This window comes from Condylura cristata, unplaced genomic scaffold (genome assembly GCF_000260355.1).
Source record: "Condylura cristata isolate star-nosed mole 26May11 unplaced genomic scaffold, ConCri1.0 scaffold00033, whole genome shotgun sequence".
NCBI classification, from domain to species: Eukaryota; Metazoa; Chordata; class Mammalia; order Eulipotyphla; family Talpidae; genus Condylura; species Condylura cristata.
Genome location: NW_004567134.1, coordinates 15,211,508 through 15,233,425, shown reverse-complemented (window position 1 = coordinate 15,233,425; position 21,918 = coordinate 15,211,508). Strand labels below are relative to the sequence as shown.

The 21,918-nt window shown below is 42.3% G+C and overlaps 1 protein-coding gene across 1 annotated transcript in view; it reads left to right on the top strand.

Moving 5' to 3' along the window:
• Position 1: 1 nt before the first annotated feature.
• Positions 2 to 21,918, top strand: part of SYN2 (synapsin II) — a gene marked incomplete at its 5' end in the record, with an annotated part of 111,755 nt that continues 89,838 nt past the window's right edge. The window contains one exon of the mRNA XM_004692370.2: positions 2 to 111. Coding sequence (XP_004692427.2) covers positions 2 to 111 — 110 coding nt within the window. The remainder of the gene's footprint in view (positions 112 to 21,918) is intronic.

Genomic DNA, 21,918 nt, shown 5'->3' with positions numbered 1-21,918 from the left:
GTCCCAGGCCGTGAAGCAGACGGCCGCCTCGGCCGGCCTGGTGGACGCGCCCGCGCCCGCCGCCCGGAAGGCCAAGGTGCTGCTGGTCGTCGACGAGCCGGCCACCGACTGGTAGGTGCGCGGGAGCGAGCCCGGAACGGAGGGTCCCGCGGCGAGGAGGTGGGGGCGAGGGGTGGGTTTGGGGGCGCCGGCGGCTGGGGCTCCGACCAGCTGGGAGGGGGAGCCCCCGGGGAAGGAGTTCCTCACTCCACTAAGACCCCACCGAGGAGGAGCTGCTCTCTGCAACAGGGGCCTCAGAAATGCGGGTGTTTTAGGGGGTGGCTTGGGGAGACCTGAGGGGACAGACCAGCTCAGACCCATAACAGCTGAGGTAAAGATGGACCCAGCTGGCCCGAGGGACGTGTCATGGAAGGTCAGTTCATAAAGGTTCTACTCTGGGAGGGACTGAGTGGATCTGAGGGGAGATGGGCAGGGCTGGGGGAGGAGGGCGGGAATCCCCCCCCCACCCAGGCTGAGGGCCATGTTGACATCAGGTGGGCCGCATCTCCGCTGGGGCGCCCAGGCGGCTCCCGGCCGGGCGGGACCCCGGCGAAGTCCTCGTGGAATAATTACAATTCTGTTTGGAGCTGCGGGCACCGGGCTGCGGAGCGTTTGATTTGCTCCTTTGGCGGGCGGGGGGAGGCGCGCGGGAGGGGTGCTGGTGGGTGGCAGAGGTGCGGGCAGGTCCACCTGCAGAGAGGATGTCTGAGGTAAAACATTGGGACCTTTCAACGGCCAAACAAACGCCGCTGCCTTCGCGCGGCCCAGGGAAGTTAAAGAGCTGTGATTGTTTTCTCTTTTTTAGGCATTTTCCCAAGGTGAAGGCTGGGAGAAATGTTCCTTCTAGTTGGTCAAAGCATGAATGAGGTGCACTTCACACAAGTCAGTGAGGGAGATTCTCTCTGTGGAGCAGGAAGTGGCCCCGGGGGTGGCTGGGGGCCGGGTGGTGATGGGTCTCACGGGTGAGGCATCTGGTGCTTTCCTTCAGGCCTTCCGCAGGGGTGTTTTCCTTCCCTCCTTCCTCACTGGGTTGAAGCTGGAGCCGGGACCACCTCAGGATTTCCTTCCCCGAGGAAGGCAGGAGGAACCAGCATGGAGGAACCGCACCACTGTCGACCTCCATTTCCTCTGTTGCTGCTTCACGTTTCTCTGTTGATCCATTTCCCACTGGGAGACCCGGAGGGGAGGGAGGGAGCGCCGGCTTGGGCACTTAGAGTGAAAGGGAGATGCTGGGATACCCCCCTCCTGCTGGCCCCTAACGCGACCCTTCTAATGGTCATTTGGGAGGTTTGTGTCCTTGGCTTTTTCTCAGGACCGTGAAGTAGAAAATCTGAAGGGACCTTTGTTCGCAATGACCAAGAGCAAGCCAGAGTGAAGGGGGAAAGTATTTAAGTCTGTGACAGTGTAACCACGCCCCCTCCCCTCTGTCCCAATTCCTATCAACAAGTGCTTTATCTAGGGGGGCAGGAGACATTAACTAATTTGCTCCCGAAGCAGAGCTGGAAAAAGTTAACTGAGTTTGCAGTTACTTAGCTTACAAATGGTAGCACCAGAATTTGAACTTGACGCATTTACCTCTACTGTGTTGCTTCTCATTATTATTATATCATCAGCAGTATTGATAATAGGCTCCCTCTAGGGGCCTTTCCACAAACGCATTCAAATTTGGGAGACAAAAGGGGAACTTGAGACTTAGTTAACAAAAAAGAATCTACAATTATTAAATGAGACTGTTATTTCAGTAAATTGAGTAATTGGTGACAGTCAGTTATTGGAGAAATATTCATAAAAGGCGAGTCTTAACGAGAAGCCAGGACAAGGAGAAATGGAAATGCCATTGGCGCTTCATTTTTCTGTGCAAAGTCTGAACCTCTTGTACCTTGTCCTGATCCACCTTGTTGGTAGCTTTATTTTGAGGCTGGTTACAGGTAGGTCTCTGTAGGTAGACAGCTGCATTTGTATGGCTATGCTGGGCATAGTTGTTTGGAGGCTGCTGTAGACATGTGCTTAGCTCTAAGATTGAGATTTGATGCTGTGCTTGGATAGTATTCTCTGGAAAGACTGCCTGGCACATAGCAGAGATGTGGCCTTGCCCTGGAGGCTAGGCTTCTGATGGAAGTAATAGGCCACTTTCCTGCAGGCTGACTCCCAACTGTTTTGTTTTTTTTTTTTCCCTGAAGTAATAACACTGATTTATTAAGACTCATAAACTCAGCCTGGGTCTAATGTTTGACAGCAGTTCTGTGCTTCTGTGTTTCATTGCTTAATAGCATTTCTCAGAATTGCAGTTTGTCTCAACCCTGCCTAATTTTGCTTGAAACAGCCCAGTTAAATATTGATGAGTGGTTTTATTGAAAAGTCTCTGTGAGTTAAGACCAGGTGGTTGTTTATAACAAGGAACTTAAAAAGGTCTTTTTATTTTGTTGTTCCACAGACTAATTTTGGTAAAATTGTCTCTGTTTAAACTACCGAGATAGTATTCAGCAAGCAGGTGTCATATCTACCCAATGTTTTTTTCCTGGTGTTTGGATAGGAAGTCAGAGTGTATCCTCCCCACAGAATTTAAGAATATTGGTCCCACTGGAATTATGGAATGCTCAAAGAAAGAGTGTTTTAACAAGCATTTAAATAATTGGGGACTTGAAAGAAGGGCTTACAATAGGCAACCTCTCAGTAGTTTTCCTACACAGCCAGAGTCCTTTGAATTTCTCTTCATGTAATTGTGGGCAGTAGTATTTGGGGACCTCATCACTGGCCAGTTTGATGGGAAAATTGAAGGTGTTTTTCTTCTCACTCGCTTGCTCATTTGCTCTCTCCTTCTGTCTGTTTTCATGGGTTGTCTGAGATCTTCCGATTAACGGCACACAAAAAGACCATTGAAAATGTATCTGCACCACTAAGACGATGAAATGAAACTCATAGATGCCTTACTTGTAATTACTAAAAGTGTTATTAAAAATATATACTGCCTCAAAATACATGTCTTCTTTTATGGTTCTTGCCCAAGTGTGAAGTACAGTTAAGACTGCACTTTGATGACCCTCTGGCTTAAAAGAGAAATGACATCCATTGTATATTTTGTTTTTCCTATGCACTGCACTCACACGGAAGAGGTAAGTTTTCTCTTAGTCGCTCCCTTGCCTTCATTCTAGCAATTCCAGTTCCAGTGACCAGATGAGCTTTTCCCTCCTAGCATGTCTTAGTGTTTGATTTGAAAATCAATAGAGCACAAATGCTTTGGAGGTTATCCAGGCACTGCAGTTACAGTAAGCCCATAGCATGTCCTCTCTATAAGGCATAGCTGCTAAGAAATGAGACATAGTATCCGCCTTCCCAGACCTTTTGTCCAGCAGGAACTTTTTGAACTACAGATTATCAGTTCTCACTTCAGACCTACTGAACCATAATTTGCATTTGAACAGGATCTCTTTGTAATTCATGTGCACATTAACTCTACAGAGCACTGAACTAAGGGGTACATCATTAGCAGTAAAGGTGTGCAACAACGCCAACCACAACTATTATTTATAATAGCTGGCCACATGCCAGATGTTGTACTTAAACTCTTTACAAATAGTGTTTAACCTTTACCACACAAATGCAGAACCAGTGGAGTTTAAAATAATGAGAGGTGGATGTGGGTTGGTATGAGAAAGGCAGGCTTCATGCAAGTATGGAAGTGAGATTTGCACCTTGAAAAGAACTTGAAGAATTTGCATCAAGAGAGAGGTTTGGCTCAGTCCAGACAGTGACAAGAGTAAGGACTTAAGGTAGCAGAAAAGAGACAACAGAGAGGCTGGATTTTTGGATGGTTGAATGGCATGTTTCTTTTCTGGTCCGTTTTTGGCATTTAAAAAAAAATGGTGGTGGTGGTGGGGGAATTCAGTATAGTCCAGTAATGAGTTTAGATCAGTGCTTGTGAGTGGCTCTATATAAATATTTGAGTTGAAACTTGGAAAAGCTCACGTGAAGTTTGACCCTTCTGACTGCTGAATATTTTATCTATATGTCCTATTTCTGACTAACACAAACATACCAATTCTGTAGAATGTCATTGCTCATAGCAGCAGTAACCTATACTTTAGAATCCTAGGATGTTAGAAGTGGGAAATGATCTGGTATTAAAGGGGGAAATGTTGGTCTGAAGAGAGGAAGTGACATTAAAGGTTATCAGCCAGTTAGGGGCAGTATCAATTGAGGACCTAATGTCTGTACCAATCATAAGCTCCACCCACCACATCACAGTATCCCTCAATGTCACTGTTTATCATTTTTCCCTTTATCTTTCTCCATCTCTAACTCTTCAGGACCACAGGGACTTTTGATTGTATAATTATAGCATTTGAACTTGAAGGAACCAGAGTGATCATATGGACTAGAGAAGTAAAATGATTTGCTTGAGAGTGAATAAGAAAGAAGTGAGACTTGGGACTCAGTAAGAGTCAGGTCTTTTTTTTTTTAATTTTTTTAATTTTAATTTTAATTTTAATTAATTAATTTATTTATTATTTTTATTTTTTTAATTTTTTAAATTATTTTATTTTATTTATTTATATTTTATTTTTTTATTATTTTATTTAAAAAAATTTTTTTTATTTATTCATACAGAACTGGGGTACAGGCCAGAGATGTGGAGGGTGAGAGGCTTCACCAGAGACAGAGCGGGGAGCAGAACAGGCAGATAGACGAAGTACACTGCTGAGGGGAGCAGCGGGCGGGTCAGGAGAGGTCTGCCGCGCCATGTGGTCACCTCCGGGGCAGGTGGGGATCGAACTCATGCGGAAGTGGCTTTAGCTTCTTAGTGCTGTGCTTTAACCCGCTGCACCACCAGGGAGGGCCAAGAGTCAGGTCTTTTGACATTTAATTCAAGTTTCTTTCTGCTTTTAAATCACTCTTTGGGTAGATCCCTTAAATTTAATCTATTTTCTCCTTAAAGATGATATTTGTGTGTGCTTCTTTTTGACTTGTTAGTACTTAGAAAAGAACTGCAGAGTATATCACACTGTATCTACACAGGCATTTCACTGGCTCCTGTTACTCTTATTCCAGTAATTGTCATTGGAAATGGTTGAAGGACACCCAGAAACCTAATCATCAAAATACAAAACAATTTAATAAAGTTAGTGGGATTGTGTTACAATAGTGACATCCCTTTTAGGGACCCCTTTTTACCTTCGTGTCCCTTGCTACCTAAGATTGTTTGCTGTCTTTCTGTACCAGGTTCAGCACTATAGTGACATTAGCCATTATGGAACATAAAGTCATGAAGGCCTACATACAGCAAGTTTTTCAGAAATGCATATCATCCCCTCACATTTCCAAACGCTTTAAACTGGTATATGGTTCAATGCAGTTGCATTAGCTAACTCAAGCTAACTTCTGGAGATGTAAGGATGAGTTACACACTGGCCTTGCCTACTGGGGGCTTCTACTCTAAAGGGGTGAAGATAGACATTTAGACAGAATTTTAACATAGCGTGATCATCAGCATGTGAGTGTGTAGGAACCCAGAGGCGGGATATCCTGAGGAATGGAGACCTTGTGTTTAGAATTGCTTCTTCCATGTGAGCTTTTGGAAGTTTTTCTCCAAAATTTGTCAAATGTGAGAACTGAAATCTTTTTCTCTAAGATCCTTGACAGCATCACATTATTTCTGTTAAGGTTTTTGTGCCATTTTCTTTCAAAAGTTTTAGCTCTGTATTTTTTTTTTTTTCTATGTGGTAATGCTTGTAAATCTTTGGGGAAGAGGCCTAGAGCAATAGATGACTAACCACACGCTTGGATGCAAAGCTCATCTTATTTCAGGTCCTTTCCACTCCTCCTTGCAGTATCACCACTGCCACTGGTGGCAACCTGAAAGAAGGGTGAGGCTGACATGTTTCCCCTTCAGTATTAGGATGGGGGTTTGGGGGTTTGGGGTTGTGTTGCTTTTTGTGAATCCATCTAAGGACTCCTGTATTCATGTGTTGAAATTTTGGCTAACAGCACTTACCTCTTGACCCCTGCCATGGATAGTGCTTCACAGTGTATATGACATGGTCATTCCTATTACCCCATTTTATCTTCACATTGGTCCTAAGCAGCAGGTTAAATATCTGTTTCATTGAACAACAACCATTTTTATGAACAAGTCATAAAAGTAATCACTGGCCCCAAATTATTCAGCTAAAGTGTCAGGATCCGAACCCAGACTGATAGACTCCTACAAACAGAAGATACAAGCAGAAACATTAGGAGATGATTTTTCTCATTAAAAAAAAATTCAACCTATGTCTTATTTAAATAATAAATGCCCCATTATTTTTGAAATTACTCAGTTTACAAACATATACTCAGAACTTTGTCACCTTGTGCCCACTGCAGAGAGTGAGTGCCCAATCAGAGGATGCCCTGGCCTGGGCACAGAGTTTGCATTTTTGTGTGTTAACAGCACTCATGCTGTGTGATACCCCTCCACCTTGTGAGGGAGAGCTTCTGCAGACTCCTTGGGTGGCATGGCCATTGCCATCTTTTGTTTTAGCTTCCCACATAGATGCAATTGAGTTGCCCGCGGGCTACCATAGCTTTTCAGAGAGAGGAGAGGATGTGGAGAAGGGTTTTCTGTTCTGCAGATACTACACTGCAGCAGAAGGAAGTAACTTAGCAGAAGGCAAGTGATCTTTGAAGAGAATTAAGTGAGCAAGTACCACAGACCTTGAGCTCTGAGGATGCCTGTGCAGCATGGTGGGGAACAGGAGGCAGTACAGCGGTCTTGACAGCAGGAGCCCCTGACATTTTAATCAGTTCCTGTGACAGTGCAAGCAGATCATGCCCTCTTCTCAGCTACATGAAACTGAAACCTGCAGGAGCAGGTTATGAAACCTACAGGAGTAAGGAGCAGAAGACCAAGGCATTGAGATACAAGTCTATCAGAGTTTTATAACCTCTCTGACACTTCTACCCCCTATACCCTTCTCCCCGACCCCTGCCCCTGCCCCTGGACAAACTTGAGCTGGAGTTTGCTTTGTAACAGCAACTATCCTAGGCTCTGGAATGACACAGGCAAATGGAGATGATATGCGTGTCTCAAGGTATTGTATTGACTAAAACAAGTTCAGAAGAGCCACTTTGTAAAGTGTGAAGAGCCACATTGGTGACTGTTCCGTCCTTTCCTGTTCCCAATTGCAGGTATCCTCCTCTTGGTCTCTTTTTTGAGTTCCTTGTATTTTATTGCACAAAAGATTGTCTTTTGTCTTTTGCAATGGAGAGTGTTTTTTTTTTTAATTGGGGACAATTGACTCAGAAAATCATTGAAAGATTTCTTTTATATTTTTAAATAGTATAATTTTTTTTAAAGATTTATTTATTTATGCATACAGAACTGGGGTACAGGCCAGAGTTGCAGGGGCGGTGAGAGGCTTCACCAGAGACAGAATGGGGAGCAGAACTGGCAGATCAACGAAGTACACTGCTGAGGGGAGCAGCAGGCGGGTCAGGAGAGGTCTGCCACGCCACGTGGTCTCCTCCCTGGCAGGCGGGAATCAAACTCATGCTGAAGTGGCTTTAGCTTCTCAGTGCTGTGCTTTAACCTGCTGCGCCACCAGGCAGGGCCTAAATAGTATAATTTTTATAAGACAGTAACAGTATCCATTTGATTCAGTTATGTTTAACAAGGGCAGGGCCACAAAAATTTAATAAATGAATTCTTAAATTGCTCTACTGCAGTTCAGGAAGGGTGGTTAAGATAGAGATCTAGGAAGAGAGAAACTGACAGGATGGAATACAAGCGTTTCCTATGCAATCCGTCTTTCACATTGCTTTCAGACACATTGCTTTCTTGTTCTCAAGACAAGACAAGGGCATTCACAGATCTTACAATTCCTTCCTTAACTTTCTTCTCTAATGATTAGACTTATTTGCATCCCAGTCCAGCTTACCTTTTCAGTCATCTCTCACTGCTTCCTCAGTCCTAAATTTTTGCTATTCCTGTGCACCCTTCTCAACATACATTGGACTTTTAAGATTCTGGGCAGTTACTGCATAGTAACCTTTGAAATGCTCTTTTTATGCTTCTCTCTTCCCTAATCACTTATTTTCCTTATTCTCAGGAGGGTGCTGCTGTTGATTTTAAAAGACCCACTCCCTCCTGCTTTTCTGTGTCCTTGCTCCAAATTTATCTTCTTTTTCCTTCAGTTCATACTCTTATTTTCAGCAGGTTGTTTCTTCCACTAGTCCCCCATCCTTATAAATGCATTAATAAAAATTGCCCTCGCCTTCTTAGTCACTCTTCAGACATGAAAGAGCAATCTCACTCTTGTCTCTGCTTCCTCATCCTGTGTTCACCTCCCTCCATAGGGCTTCTACTTTTTCACCAAATTGCGATTGCTCTTGCTAGGCAACAAGTTGCTAACTCCAAAGGAAGTGGTCAGTCTCTGGGTCCAATATGGGCTTGACACTCCTTAATGTGAAAGTCCCTTGATTCCTGTATTTTTTTTTTCAAAGATTTATTTATGCATGCAGGACCTGGGGTACAAGCCAGAGGTGCAGGTGTGTGTTTGAGAGGATTCACTAGAGACAGAATGGGGAGCAGAACAGGTATAATGACTGAAATATGCTACTGAGGGGAGCAGTGGGCAGGTCAGGAGAGGTCTGCCACATATGGGTCACCTCCCTGGCCAGGGGTCTAACTTGTGCTGCAGTGGCTAGGGATAGCTTCATAGTGTTGTGCTGTAGCCCATTGTGCCACCAGGGAGGACACTTAATTCCTGACTTTGAAAAAAAGTTCCTCTCACTCCTCTTCTTCTTTGCCTACCACATTGAATGTAGATGTTTCTCAGTGCCCTGTTTTGGGTCTGCCTCTTTTTTTCATTCTAAACACTCCCTGGTCCATGAACTTTAAAGATGTTAGTTACTTTCTAAATGCAGTCTGTTCCCAAATCATTACTTTAGCCCAGAATTTTGTCTTGATCATCATACTTATTTTCATTTGCCTGCTGGACTTCATCTTTGTGGCTAAGGGCAACTTAAGGTTATTTGTTTCAGTATTGACTTCATTATTGCTCCTTCCTCTTTCAGTTCTTTATCTCAGTGGAGACACCAGTGGTTGCCTCCACTGAATTCTCTTGTTAGATTTTACCTAGAAATTCTGCAGGTCTTTCCATGATTTCTACTTATAGCTTGAACAAACTATTGAAAATGCAAATTTGATCTCTTCACATTTTTGCTTAAAAGTGTTGTCCTTTGGTAAAGACCTCCTCCTATGATTTGATCTTGACTTACTCTTCCAGCCCTTTTTTAACCATTTTCTTTGCTGAGCTTCCATTCACATTGACACTGAACTGTTTGCAGCTGTGTACATGCAGTGTGTCCCTCTTCCTCATCTTAATACTGTCTGTTTACTGCAGCTGCCTCTCCTCCATCCTTTTTCTTGATGAAACTCATCTTCATCTTTTGGGACTGAGATAAATGTTTCCTTTTCCAGAAAACTCTCTCTTACCCCCTTGAATTGGGCATCTCTGCCCCTCCAGGCCCTCTTCCAGTCCTGGGGACATCTTTATCACTGGATTTGACACATTGATTTGTTTGTGTGGTTGTTGGTTTGAACCTTTGAGGCTTAGTATTTTATATATTTCTGTATCCTTAGCATCCTCTAGCATGTCTGACTCACAGTTTAAAGTCTGTAAATCTTGGTCAAATTGAGTTGAGAAGAAGATTCAGAGACAGAGAAGGGACAGAAGGGAAGTTGGAGGGAGAGAAAGAGAGAGAGAGAGAGAGAGAGAGAGAGAGAGAGAGAGAGAGAGACATGTGCTTTAGGATTAGAAATATGTGATCATCTTGGAAGTCATCCATATTCAACTGCAAATACAAGCTTGACATGAGTTCTGATCTATGAAATACAAATTAATTACTAATTTTCATCTATTCCAAGTCACAAATCTTTAGAGATTTAGCTCTGAACGAGAGGTATATTACTGTAAAAACTTGTATTGTCTGGTCCTTGGCAGCTTTAAACAGAGCAAAGGGAAATTAAATGAACTCGAGGAGAGGTTTCCCTTTCCTAGGCTGTATTGACATTCATATTTCTGAAGTTAATTCTGTTTCCTTGCCATATTCAGGGAACATTTCCCACAGTGTGAAGCTCCAATCACCGGCTGCTCAAAGTGCTTGTTTCTTTCTCTTTAATGAAAATTTCCTTTGGGTTTTCCAGAGCATGGCTTTGGAAGGGAAGACAGCATTGTGACCAAAACATGTTGAAAGAAAGAGCCCATTTAACTCTTAAGGCTCTGACTTGGCTTACCTCTCAGTCTTCCTTTGCTTTGACTCCTCACCACTTTTCATGTCTCCACGACAGAGGCTTAGATTTAGCAGATTAAAACAGACTTCGTGTCAGTTTCTGCCATTCCTGCTTCCAGAAAGACTTTCTCCTCCTGCATCTTCAAGACTCAGTTCTTTCGTTGATTCTTCTGGAGTCACAGCTAAATTTAATTCTTCCTTATATCTTTTCAGTTGGAAACCCAGTATACCTCCTTGCTTACCTCTCATGGCAATTAACTTGCATCATCATCAGGTTTAGTTATCTATCTGGGCCCCCACCTTCAATGCTGAGATCCCTTGGAAGTCAGTGACTGGTAACTGACTGTATCAGTGTCAGTATCCCCAGCATGTGTTAAGAGGAAGGTCTCTATGGTGTGTGGCAGAACAATACATGTTCTGAGGTAGGACTGCCTGTCCTACTTCCTTCCTGGGGTTTTTGGAAGACCAGATTACAAACCTCAACACACACAACAGTAGTGTTCGTGGGCTGATACTTGTAGCTACAGGTGGGAATGAGGAAGAACCTCTCACTTAATTTCCTCCTGAGTATTGTCATGAGCATTTTTTTCTAGTTATAAGAGTCAGGATTTAGGAAGAAAATAGGTGTTCACTTAGTATCAGGGCTCTTGATTCTAGCCAGAATGTGGAGGGAGTTTTATTTGTTCATTTTCCTGAGCCTTCTCTGTCAGCTGATGCACTTCACTCTGTTCTTCTACATAGCACCTATGACTTGTAACCCATTCCAGTGGTGAGCAAATTTTTGACACAAAATTGGGACATGAAGTCTTATTTTTCAATGTGAGAAATGCTCTGGCGGATTTTTAGATGCTGAAGAATGGGAATTTGTGGGATGTTTTGGTAGATGGAAGCAACAAGACTGAAACTTGAAATCAGGAGGTTCTTGGGAATTGCAGACCAAATGGTTGGCATCCCTGTTTCCCAATCTTTAATTCTCAGCAGGCTGAGTTAATCTTAGCTTGCCTGTGAGTTGTCAGTGGTTCTGGCAATCCTTTTTTTTTTTTTTAACAGGTTTTTGCATTTTCATGGAGGGAGCTGGAAAATAGAAAAATTTCTCTAACTCTAAGTCACGAATAGTAGAGTTTCAGCACGAAGATGGAGTGGGGGAGGAGGAGAACCATTCTTTTCTTGCTACCTGCCTACATGAAAAGCCTACTTTCTGAAAGAATAAACCATCTGTTAACTTGGCAACATGGGATAAGGTTGATTTTCTGTAACCCCTAGATGACTTATGCATCCAGAGTCGGTTAGAAAATGCACCCAACTTAATTTTGACTCTGAAAGAAAACTATAGCATTTGTGACTCTATAAGAAGATCATATCTTTAATTAAAAGTATAATTTATTATTTACTTTGATTTGTCTCCTCTCCTTTAATGATCACTTTAACCTTGCAAAGTAAGTTGTTACCATTTCCTCTTTTGATTAGGAAATGGAGGTTCAGAGAGATTGTGATTTGCTTAAAGTCACACCATGGAACAAGTGGAGCTGCATCTAAAATCAGTGTTCTTACTCCATCCCCTTTCCTCCTTACTCAGTGTCCCTTTTCTCTGTGCAGCTGTGTTCCTCGCTGAACTTGCATTAGTCAATTATGATGACTTTGCCTAAAAGCATCAAGAATGGATAAAAAAAATAGCTTCAGGCCCTCCCTTGTGGTGTAGCAGGTTAAAACACAGCACTGTGAAGCTAAAGCCACTTCTGCATGAGTTCGATTCCCGCCTGCTCTGGAGGTGACCACATGGCGCGGCAGACCTCTCTTGACCCTCCCGCTGCTCCCCTCAGCAATGTACCTGTTCTGCACTCGCTCTGTCTCTGGTGAATCCTCTCACCCTCCGCATCTCTGGCCTGGACCCCAGTTTGTAATGAATAAATGAATAAATCTTTTTTTAAAAAAACTATTAAAAAAAATAGCTTCAGCTGGAAAGCGCCTGAATGGTGTGTGACAGGTGCTGCGCAGGTTGGTTGAAAAGAGCTTAAAGATTGTCTCCTTTCCCTGTGTTCCGTAATGCTTACAATACTTCCATAAGGTCGAGTCCTTCCGGTGTGACTGGTATCCTTCAGGCTGATTTTAAGTTTTTGGGAAGGGGATTTTCACTCCAGAGCTCAATTTCTTTAAGACTTCTGATTTTCTTTTGTAGCTGGAAATTTATTTCTCAGCCAGAGCTCAGGCTGGTGTCAGACTTAAGTTCCTACTAAGAAGACTTCTTGCAGACCTATTTTTTCTGTCCTCTTTCTTTCCCTCCCCTTAACCCCCACATAACCAGTCCCTCGTTGCATCCTTCCTCTAAGCCCAGATGTAGTTATATGAAAGGTTCTGGAAATCATGGGGTTGTGATTTGGGGGGTAGGGAAAGGATGTAAAGCTCCTATCCCTTTTATCCCTGCATGCTTCCGGAAAATCTTGGGGGTACCTGCTGCCTTGCCAATTTTCAGGGACCTGGGCCTTCCGTAGACACTTCCGGAGAAGCTTGAGGGAAGAACTCCCACCCCAGTGATTCTCAAAGCTCAGACCCAGTTTCCCCATAGCTTGAGCTTAGAAAATTGGCACTTAGAGGTGAGCTTTTGTTTGCTTCAACAGCGTTGTCTCATCACTCCTTGGGGGTAGGGTGAGGGTGGGGGAGGTTTCCCTTGTACTTCATTCATTCTATAGTGAATTCTTTAGGACCTGGTACTTAACTACTGAGGACAAACACATTGTCCTGTCTTCACAAAGCTTGTCACTTAGTGGAGAAGATAGGCAATTAGGTAAGCCATGTAATAAAGTGTGATTTACTGTTATATTACCATGATTAAAGGAAGCTTTAAATAGAAAATGTTTCTCTCAGTTTCACCATAGCAATAGAGCAGCTGTGTGCATGTTTTCCCTTCCCTTCCAATATTTGTCCATATGCAAATGTATTTTTACTTAATTGTGATTGTTGCCTAGTTATAATTTTTATGTTTTTCCCACTTAAAAATAATTTTATGTATCTTACATCATCCTAATAATCTTATTTTTCACAGCTGGTTTACCTTCAATTATCCTGGGTTTCTCTCACATAGCTTTCTGTTTTTCACCATTATTACATAGGAAACCCATAAGTGATCTCAGTTTTCAGGAAAGGAACTACTTGGTCAGAGATGATGGTGATACATGTAGCTCTTGAAAGATTGCTCTTGGCTTCCTTTGAAAGGTTTTTTTTTTTTTCCAGTTTTCATACAATCAGCCATTTTCACTCAGTCTCCAGCAAGCTATATTCTCTCTTTATATGCTAGTGTCGTCAGTAGAAAAGCAGTATTTAACTATTTTAGTATATATTTCTCTAAGTACCAGTAAGGTTATATATTTTCCTTAATATTTACGTGTGAATATGTCATGTTTTAAGTGGTTGCTCTTGTCTTTTCACAGTTTTTTTTTTTGGTTGATTTGCTTACTTGGTGGTTTGAGGTGGCTAGAATGTCCTGGGCATTTGCTCAAACATGGCAAAAAAAAAGTGATCTAATTCAAGATTCAGTGAACTAAATTCATTGCAGGGGGCAGGACTGACACATACGGGGTCTGCAGTAGGCTGGGATGCCCTTCAGGGAAAGACACACTGTTTCTCTTTACCTCAGTATTTAGCAGTCTGGCTTGTAGCAGGACTCAAAAAATTGTTAAAGGAATTTCCTGGAGCCATTGAATAGTCCTCCAGATATCATTCTCACATCTCATATTGCATAAATTCTCAGCACTTAAGTAAGGCTCATTCTTCAGATCTTAAAGATGTGCTAGTCTTGGAGGCCTCTAGGAACTTATTAATACTTATAGGAGAGTGTTTATGGTGGTCCCAGGTGACATTTTAGAGATTTTCATCACAGCTTGAGAGCACCACCCTGGGGAAGGCGATAGAATGGACACTCAGTGGTGCAGGAGTGGGGGTGGGGTGAGAGAGGTGTTCAGGGAAGAGTGGTGTTGAGTGGCATCAGACTTATCTACTACTGAGTCCCAGGAATGTGAGAACTAGAAAGTAACCTGAGTACTCCTTAGTCATGGTATCTTTGTGCAAAAGTGGCTGAGACTCTCCTTCTCAGGGCTGTTGTGAGACTGTTGAAATCAGATTCTGGTGAATGTCCCCTTCGTGGCTTGGAGCTGCTACCTTTTTGTTGTATCCTTCCATGGTGAGACTGGGGCTTGGGATGGAAAGTATGGGGAAGGGAGAGAGTATGAGTACCAGAATCATCTACACTCTGGGCTCTTTTTAAAAGATTTTTATTTTTATTTTATGCATACAGAATTGTGGTACAAGCCAGAGGTGCAGGGGCAATGAGAGCATTCACCAGAGACAGAGTAGGAAGCAGAACAGCAGATCTACAAAGTACACTGCTGAGGGGCGCAGTAGGCACGTCAGGAGAGGTCTGACATACCATGTGGATCACTTCTGGGGCCAGGGATCGAACTCACTGAAGAGGCTACGGCTAGCTTGCAGTGCTGCGTCATAACCCATTGCACTGCCAAGGAGGGCCCATCTGGGCTCTTTAACTCCTGACAGGGTACTAATCCCATCGTGGGAGCCCCACCCGTGTTACCTCATCTGTACCTAATGACCTCCCTAAGGCCTCACCTTAAAATACTTGGTACTTGGGGTTAGGGATTCAACATATGGATTCAGTGAGGTGGTGGACACAACTCTGGGTACATAATAGCTTACTTAGCCTTGTCAGTTTTTTAAATATCAAAGATGCTAATGTTATAAGAAACTTGAACAGAGAGGGCTGCAATGTAAAGGAAGAAGGAGACTACCAGACACTTCCTTACAAGTACTTTACTTCCATTGTCTTGTTTAACCTAGATGACACTCAGTTAATAGTGAGCTCAGTGTTGTTCTGTTGATAACAGCCAGAAATCAGACTCACAGTTTAGCCAGGCAGCTTTTAACTGCCATCAGGAATCAACATAGTTCTGCTACAGTCCACACCAGTCACCTGATATTCAGGCTGCAGCTTGTCAGGGAAAGTGTCTGTTTTTGTTTTTGTTTTGTGGAAAAAGAGGACTCCTTTTGATGTCCCTGAAAATCCAGCACAGAGTGACCCTGTTCTGAGACTAAATGGTTAGCTGCAAACAGCAGCCTCTAACCAGGCACCTCCGCCTACCTGTGCCCTCTCTGCTTCCCCTCTGAATTTCTTAGCAGCTAGTCATTAAGTCTCTCACAAGGTAGATATTATTCTGGCAAATCTTCTGTTCCAGCTGGCAGGCTGACAGAAGTTCCCATCAAACATTTAAGGCTAGCTTAGCCTCATGTTTCTTGCTCTCACCAGTTTTCTTCATGTAGCTTTAACCTCAGGAGGAAGAAGGCAGGAATGACAGGTCATAGAACTAGAAATCAGGAGACCTAGTTCCTGGCCCTTTTAACTCAATTATGTTGCCTGTGCCTGTGGTTGAGCACCACATTTTTCTTCTTGACTCAGGTTTGTTGATTTATAAAAAGAGAGCTTGGTGTGTGGCCAGTGGTTCCCTGGGTCTTCCTCAGGCCTGTCATGGGAAGACCTAAGTAGAGGATGCTCTGTGTGTTATTACAACTAAGGCAACTCTGGTTTTGTTTGCTTGTTATGTATGTATTGATCTGATTCTTGAGAATTTAGTTAAATCAAAGAATTATATAAATATATGCTTGAAATCATTTAGACTAGGTGACCTGTACAGAGTGAAAGCAGCACTTAGGAAGCCCTGTAAAACACTGAGTGACAGAACTGGAAGGAGCCACTCTCACCCCTTTACATTTTTGTTATGTACACAAAGCTCTGGAGGCATTCCTGCCATAAGATAGGGAAGGAGAAGGTGTCTGAACTGGAATTATTTTGTTATTATTCTTTTAAAAAGATTTATTTATTTATTCATATAAGAACTAGGGTACAGGCCAGAGGTGTAGGGGGTGCGAGACAGAGTGAGGAGCAGAACAGGTGGATCTACTGAAATACACTGCTAAGGGGAGCAGCGAGTCAGGAGAGGTCTGCTGCTCCTTGTGGGTCAGGTCCCTGGCTGGGGATTGAACTTGTGCTGCAGTGGTTGTGGACAGCTTCATGGCACTGAGACTTAAGCCCTTGACTGCCAGTGAGGTCCCCTGAACTGAATTTAAAGAAAGAGCAAAACCTCACCGGTTGGATTAGGAGATTGGGAGATTGAGGCATTTCAGGTAAGGGAATGAGGCAGGAAAGCATGAAAGACATTGGTATTTTGGAAACACTGTGTTCTTGCCATAGGGTAGCTGTTGCATATGACAAACAGTGAGAGGAGGAGATGATGAGGTGGGAGGGGCGCTGGGTCACTTTTAAAGGGACCTGAGTGTGGTGGGCATGAGGGCTAGTGAATGGTGAACACCGTTTGTATTAGCACTGCCTGGTGGATTTAGGCTTCTCTGGGCTTGGGATCTCTGTACACAAGGCAGTGTCTGGATGGTAGTTTTGGCAGCAGTGATGCACAAAATTCAGGAATGGTTTTCATTGGCTATTTTGATGAGAGACCAGGGATCTCCAGTTTTTAATTGGCTCTGAGTATTGGACCTATTTAATATGTGTCCTGCAAAAGGGCAAGGTGTGGGGAAGGCAGTGGTGACTGGCAGCATCCAGCCTACACTGTAATCAGCTTAGTACTGATCCAGCTTTTGAACTCATCCCTAGAGGTACAAGCAGCAAGATTGTAGCTTTACCTCCTATGTGAAAAATTTGGATCAGCCTGTGGTTCAGACTTCATGAGGGAGTTCCACATTCTGTCCTGGGAAACGTGTTTATTTGTAATGTGTTCTATTTGTGGTCACGGGAGTGGTGGGTCTTTTCATTCTCCTGTTGAACACCCATCTCACTGCCCAGAGAGTCTCAGAGCCCATTCGAACGAGCCTGTGAATTTTATTAGGCTGAGCATCAGGTTTCCAGTTAAGCACATATGAAAAAGGTCTCAGCCATCTCCCCCAACCCTTCCATGAGATTCCTATTGTTGAGGAGAGGTTTCAGATGGAGCACTTGGGGCCAGTGCCTGATCCACTCGTCTTACAAAAGCAGTGAGACATTGATTGAAAGTTGCTATGACCGGCACATGTCATAGCTTCTGGCATTCAGTTTTTACCCTTTCAAAGAAGTATTGTAGCATTCTGCATGCCAGCTCATGTTCATGTGTAACAGTATCCCAGAGTTGCAGACAGCTGGAAGGTGGTGAGGATTTGAGTTTTTGTTTGAATTAAACAATCTATGTTTCTTCTAGTTTATGATTCTGAAAGCAGAACAACTGTGCTATTTGATTCATAGTGATTTCAAAGCTCAGTGGGAAAAAGCTTAAGGAGAGGACTTTCGGTATGAAGGTCATAATAAAAGGTTTTATTAATCTTTAAGAATTAACACTTAATCGGAGAGTAACCTTTCTAAGGTATACAGAATAAATAGTTATACGCGATTCTAGTGCTTTCTTCGTTTTAGGAATAAAGCAAATTTTGCAATAGTAAAGTGGTAAGTTTAGATCTTTTCCAGGTGTGAGGCAGAGTAGGGAGCAAGACCATTGATAGATGGAACTGGGCATCGTAAAAGATTGAGATACGATTTGCTTGCTATAAGGCTCACCTTTTTAGATCTTCATTGACTTTAATATCATTACAACTTGTATAACTCTCCCCACTCTCTAAAATTAGAAATCTTACAGCTCTTAAAAGAAACCCTGCCCCCTTTAGCCATCATTCCTGTTGAAAGTCAATTCACTGTAGAATACTGGTTCATTTTGTATTCTAAATTCTGTTCCATGGATCCAGTGAGCCCTTCCCCCAGCAACTGCTTACCTGCTTTTTTCTCTAGACATTTCATATAAAAGGAATTATGTAATATGTGCCTTTTCTTTTTCTGTCTTTTTTTCCACTCAGCATGATGTTTTTCAAGGTTCATCCATGTTATAACATATATTAGTACTTAATTCCTTTTTTATAGACTATTTCCTTTTATACAATATCCCACTGTATGTATATACCACATTTTATTTATCCATTTATCAGTAGAAGGACATTTCCACTTCTGTGCTCTTACGAACATTTGTGTACAAGTTGTTATGTGAGCATATGGTCGCAATTCTCCTAGATAAATACCCAGGAGTGTAATTGCTAGGTCAAGGTAGTAACTGTTTAACTTTGGAGGAACTTCCAAGCTGTTCCCAAAGTTGGCTGCATCCTTTTACATTCCTATTAGGATGGTTTCACTTTCTTCACATCTTTGATAACACTTCTTCTTCTTCTTTTTCATTATAGCCATTATGAAATAGTATCTCATTGTACTTTGATTTACATTTCCCTAAAAATGAATGATACTGAATATCTTTTGGTGTACTTACTGGCTATTTATATATCCTTTTTGGAGAAATGACTATTCAAGTTATCTCCAGTTTTTTAATTTGGTTCTTTGTATTGATTTAATTGGGTCTTGTTGAATTATAAAAGTTTTGTATATGTTGTATTTTATGAGAGATGTGGTTACAAATACTTTTCCCCATTCAGTGGGTTTTTTCACTTTTGATAATTCTTTGAAGTATGGAAATTTTTAAATTTTGATTAAGTTCAGTTTATTTTTTTCTTTGTGGATTATACCTTTGATATATATCTAGGTAACCACTGCCTAATTCAATACGAGACTTTTTCTTCTAAGAGTTTTGTAGTTTTATCTTTTACTTTTAAGTCTTTTATCCATTTTGAGTTAATTTTTATATATAGTGTAAAGTAGAAGTTCAATTTCGTTCTAATATATGTGTGTGTCTGTTTTTTCAGCACCATTTATTGAAAACAACTCCTTTCCCTGCAAAATTATCTTGAGACCTTGTTGAAAGTCAATTCACCATAGAATCACCAGTTCATTTTTGCATTCTAAATTATGTTTGATGGATTCAGTGAGCCTTCTACTAATATCACACTGTCTTCATCACTATAGCTTTCCTAAGTTTTTAAATTGGAAAGTGTAAGTTCTCCAACTTTGTTATTTTTCAAAAAATTTGGTCATTCTGGGCCTATTGGCTTTCCTTATGGACTTTAGGGTAAGTTTGTCCATTTCAGTAAAAAAGGCAGTTGGGATTTTAATAGGAATGGTATTGACTTTATAGATTTTAAAGAGTACTGGCATCTGTTCTTCTAGTCCATGAACACAGTTATCTTTTCATTTGTTTTGGCCGTTTCTTTCAGCAGTATTTTCAGTGTGATTGTATTGAAGTATGAAATGAGTAGGCATAAAATATAACAAGTTGGTGACTTGGAAGATATGTGCCCATGATGAGGAGGAGACTCGTGCTCAACACTTGATTTTTTATAAACTAGGATTTTAGCTTCCTGAAGATGACTGGAATTTGACAAGAGATGATAGGCAATAAAGTGTACAGACAGAAAATGTAGTGAAAGTAGACTTTGAAGTGGAAAAACAAGAGAAGAGGTTTTGGGTTTAGCAAATTGATTTAGTTTTGATGAGCAGGAGAGAAGAAGGATGAACACACTATTCTATAGAGGGTGAGGTGAGAGGATGTGCAGGGAGCTTTAATAAGTGTTGGCAAGTTCACGTCCTTCAACAGAGTGGTGGGCCCATGATGCTCTTTTTATTATTGAACTTAGAACTTCTGTATACATCACATTTTGAATATACCTAACATTTTACTTGAAAAGAAAATGATGGGAGGGAGGGAGGAAGGAAAAAATTGATGGAAGTCTAAAGAAAGAAACTCAGGTTCTAGCAAGGAGCTAATGTGTTAACAATGGAAAAATGAGGTGCCTTTTACTTAATGGATGTTGTGTTACAGTCCTCTTGCCCATTTGATGTTATTAGGGGAATGTGTGTTTCTTCATTTTATTCTATAACCTTTAATGGAAAGGTAATTTTTTAGAGTTCAGCTTTGGGGAGAGGAGAAAAGATGAAGCTTTGAAACAGATTTTGTTTCTACTTCCCAGAGAGAAAGTGGTGGGTGTGGAGTGGGGGCTCATGTGTCCAGGCTCACACTTGGCAGGCAGGCCCCTCGGCAGATGGAGGGAGGCTTCTGTGCCTGGAAGACTGACTCAGACCTGCCTCCCGCAGCCAGCCACTACTGGGCATGGTTGAATCTCTGTCAAAAGCTGCAGGATCATTTTATTTATTCCTCTTGATACTCTCGCAGTGGCAAACTAACCTTCCCAAATGAAGAGCTGCCCAGAACCAGGCTGACCAAGAGTTTCTGCAAGGAGCTGATGTGTTTGATCGGGGTTGTTTGCAGGGACCATGCTTTGGTGAAACAGGCATTTCTGGCTGAAGTGTTTATGCAGAGGCCATAATCACTAACAGATGACTCCCCAGTCCATGGTGCTATACAGGGGCTTCTTCCATTGGGTTGGATGGTCTGTGTGTTCTCCACACTTCTTATCTGCACCAAGGTCATGAGAAAGGTGAAGTGGAAGTTTCAGTAAGTCTAGTGACTAGCTTAGTGAGGGTTGCTATAGGAAAAACATTCTGGGGAGATTTTGTATTCTTTTATTTAAAAGATTTATTTATTTATGCATACAGAACTGGGGTATAGGCCAGAGATGCAGGGCTGGTGAGAAGATTCACCAGAGACAGAGTGAGGAGCAGAACAGGCAGATCAACAAAATACACTGCTGAGGGGAGCGGATCAGGACAGGTCTGCTGCACCATGTGGATCACCTCTGGGGCAGGGAATCAAACTCACACTTAAACAGCTATGGCTAGCTTGCAGTGCTGTGTTCTAACCTGTTGCACCACCAGGGAGGCCTGAGACTTTATATTCTTGCTAAAAAATAAGAGGCTTTTCAACAATCATAGCTCTTTCTGCTAGTCACGATTTTAGCAACTGGTGAAGACCAACAGATTCTGAGATTCTGGATGAGGGCCACAGCCTTTTAGTTGGTGTTCTTATTCTTTATTTCTTCCCTCCTCCGCCCACCGATCTAGACTGTAAATGCTGCCAGGCTTGGTCCCCTTTCATCCTGACCTCCCCATTCAGGGCCTTCCAGTAGCTGCCTCCGTGCATCAAGCCCGGTGTGTAGCTTTGAAATCTGTCTCCTCAGCTGTGATGCTTCAGCTTCCTCTCCAGTGTTGATTCCTCCCTGCTCCAGTTAAAATCTAACCGCCCCCTGACACTCAGCACCATTTCTTCCTCCTCTTTCAAGCTATCATAGGCCATTGTCTGCTTTGACATTTCTAGCAGTTTCCAGATATTTTAATGGTAAATTGTCTCACTGACTTTGTATATTCATGTGGGGTTGTGAGCCTTGTGATGTGATGGGCTATCCGTGCATTTTGTTAGTTAAACATTGAAAGTTTATGTTACAAGTATTTGTGTATCATTTTAGAGATAAGCCAGGCTTTCCCACTTATTATCTCCTTTTTTTTTTTGGTGACTACTCCCATTTAAAGATGAAGGAATTGTAAAATCTTTAAGGATTCGATACAGCTTGTCCAAAGTCTCACAGCTGGTAGCTGGTAGAGACCAGAACTGGAGCCCAAGTTTCTGGTGCTCCAGTTCCCCAGGCAGATGCTAACTTACCTCAGGTTTTCTTACAGTCTGTTTTCCTTGAGGGGTTTTAAAGATATTCTTAACTAAGACTGGGGAAATATGCTGG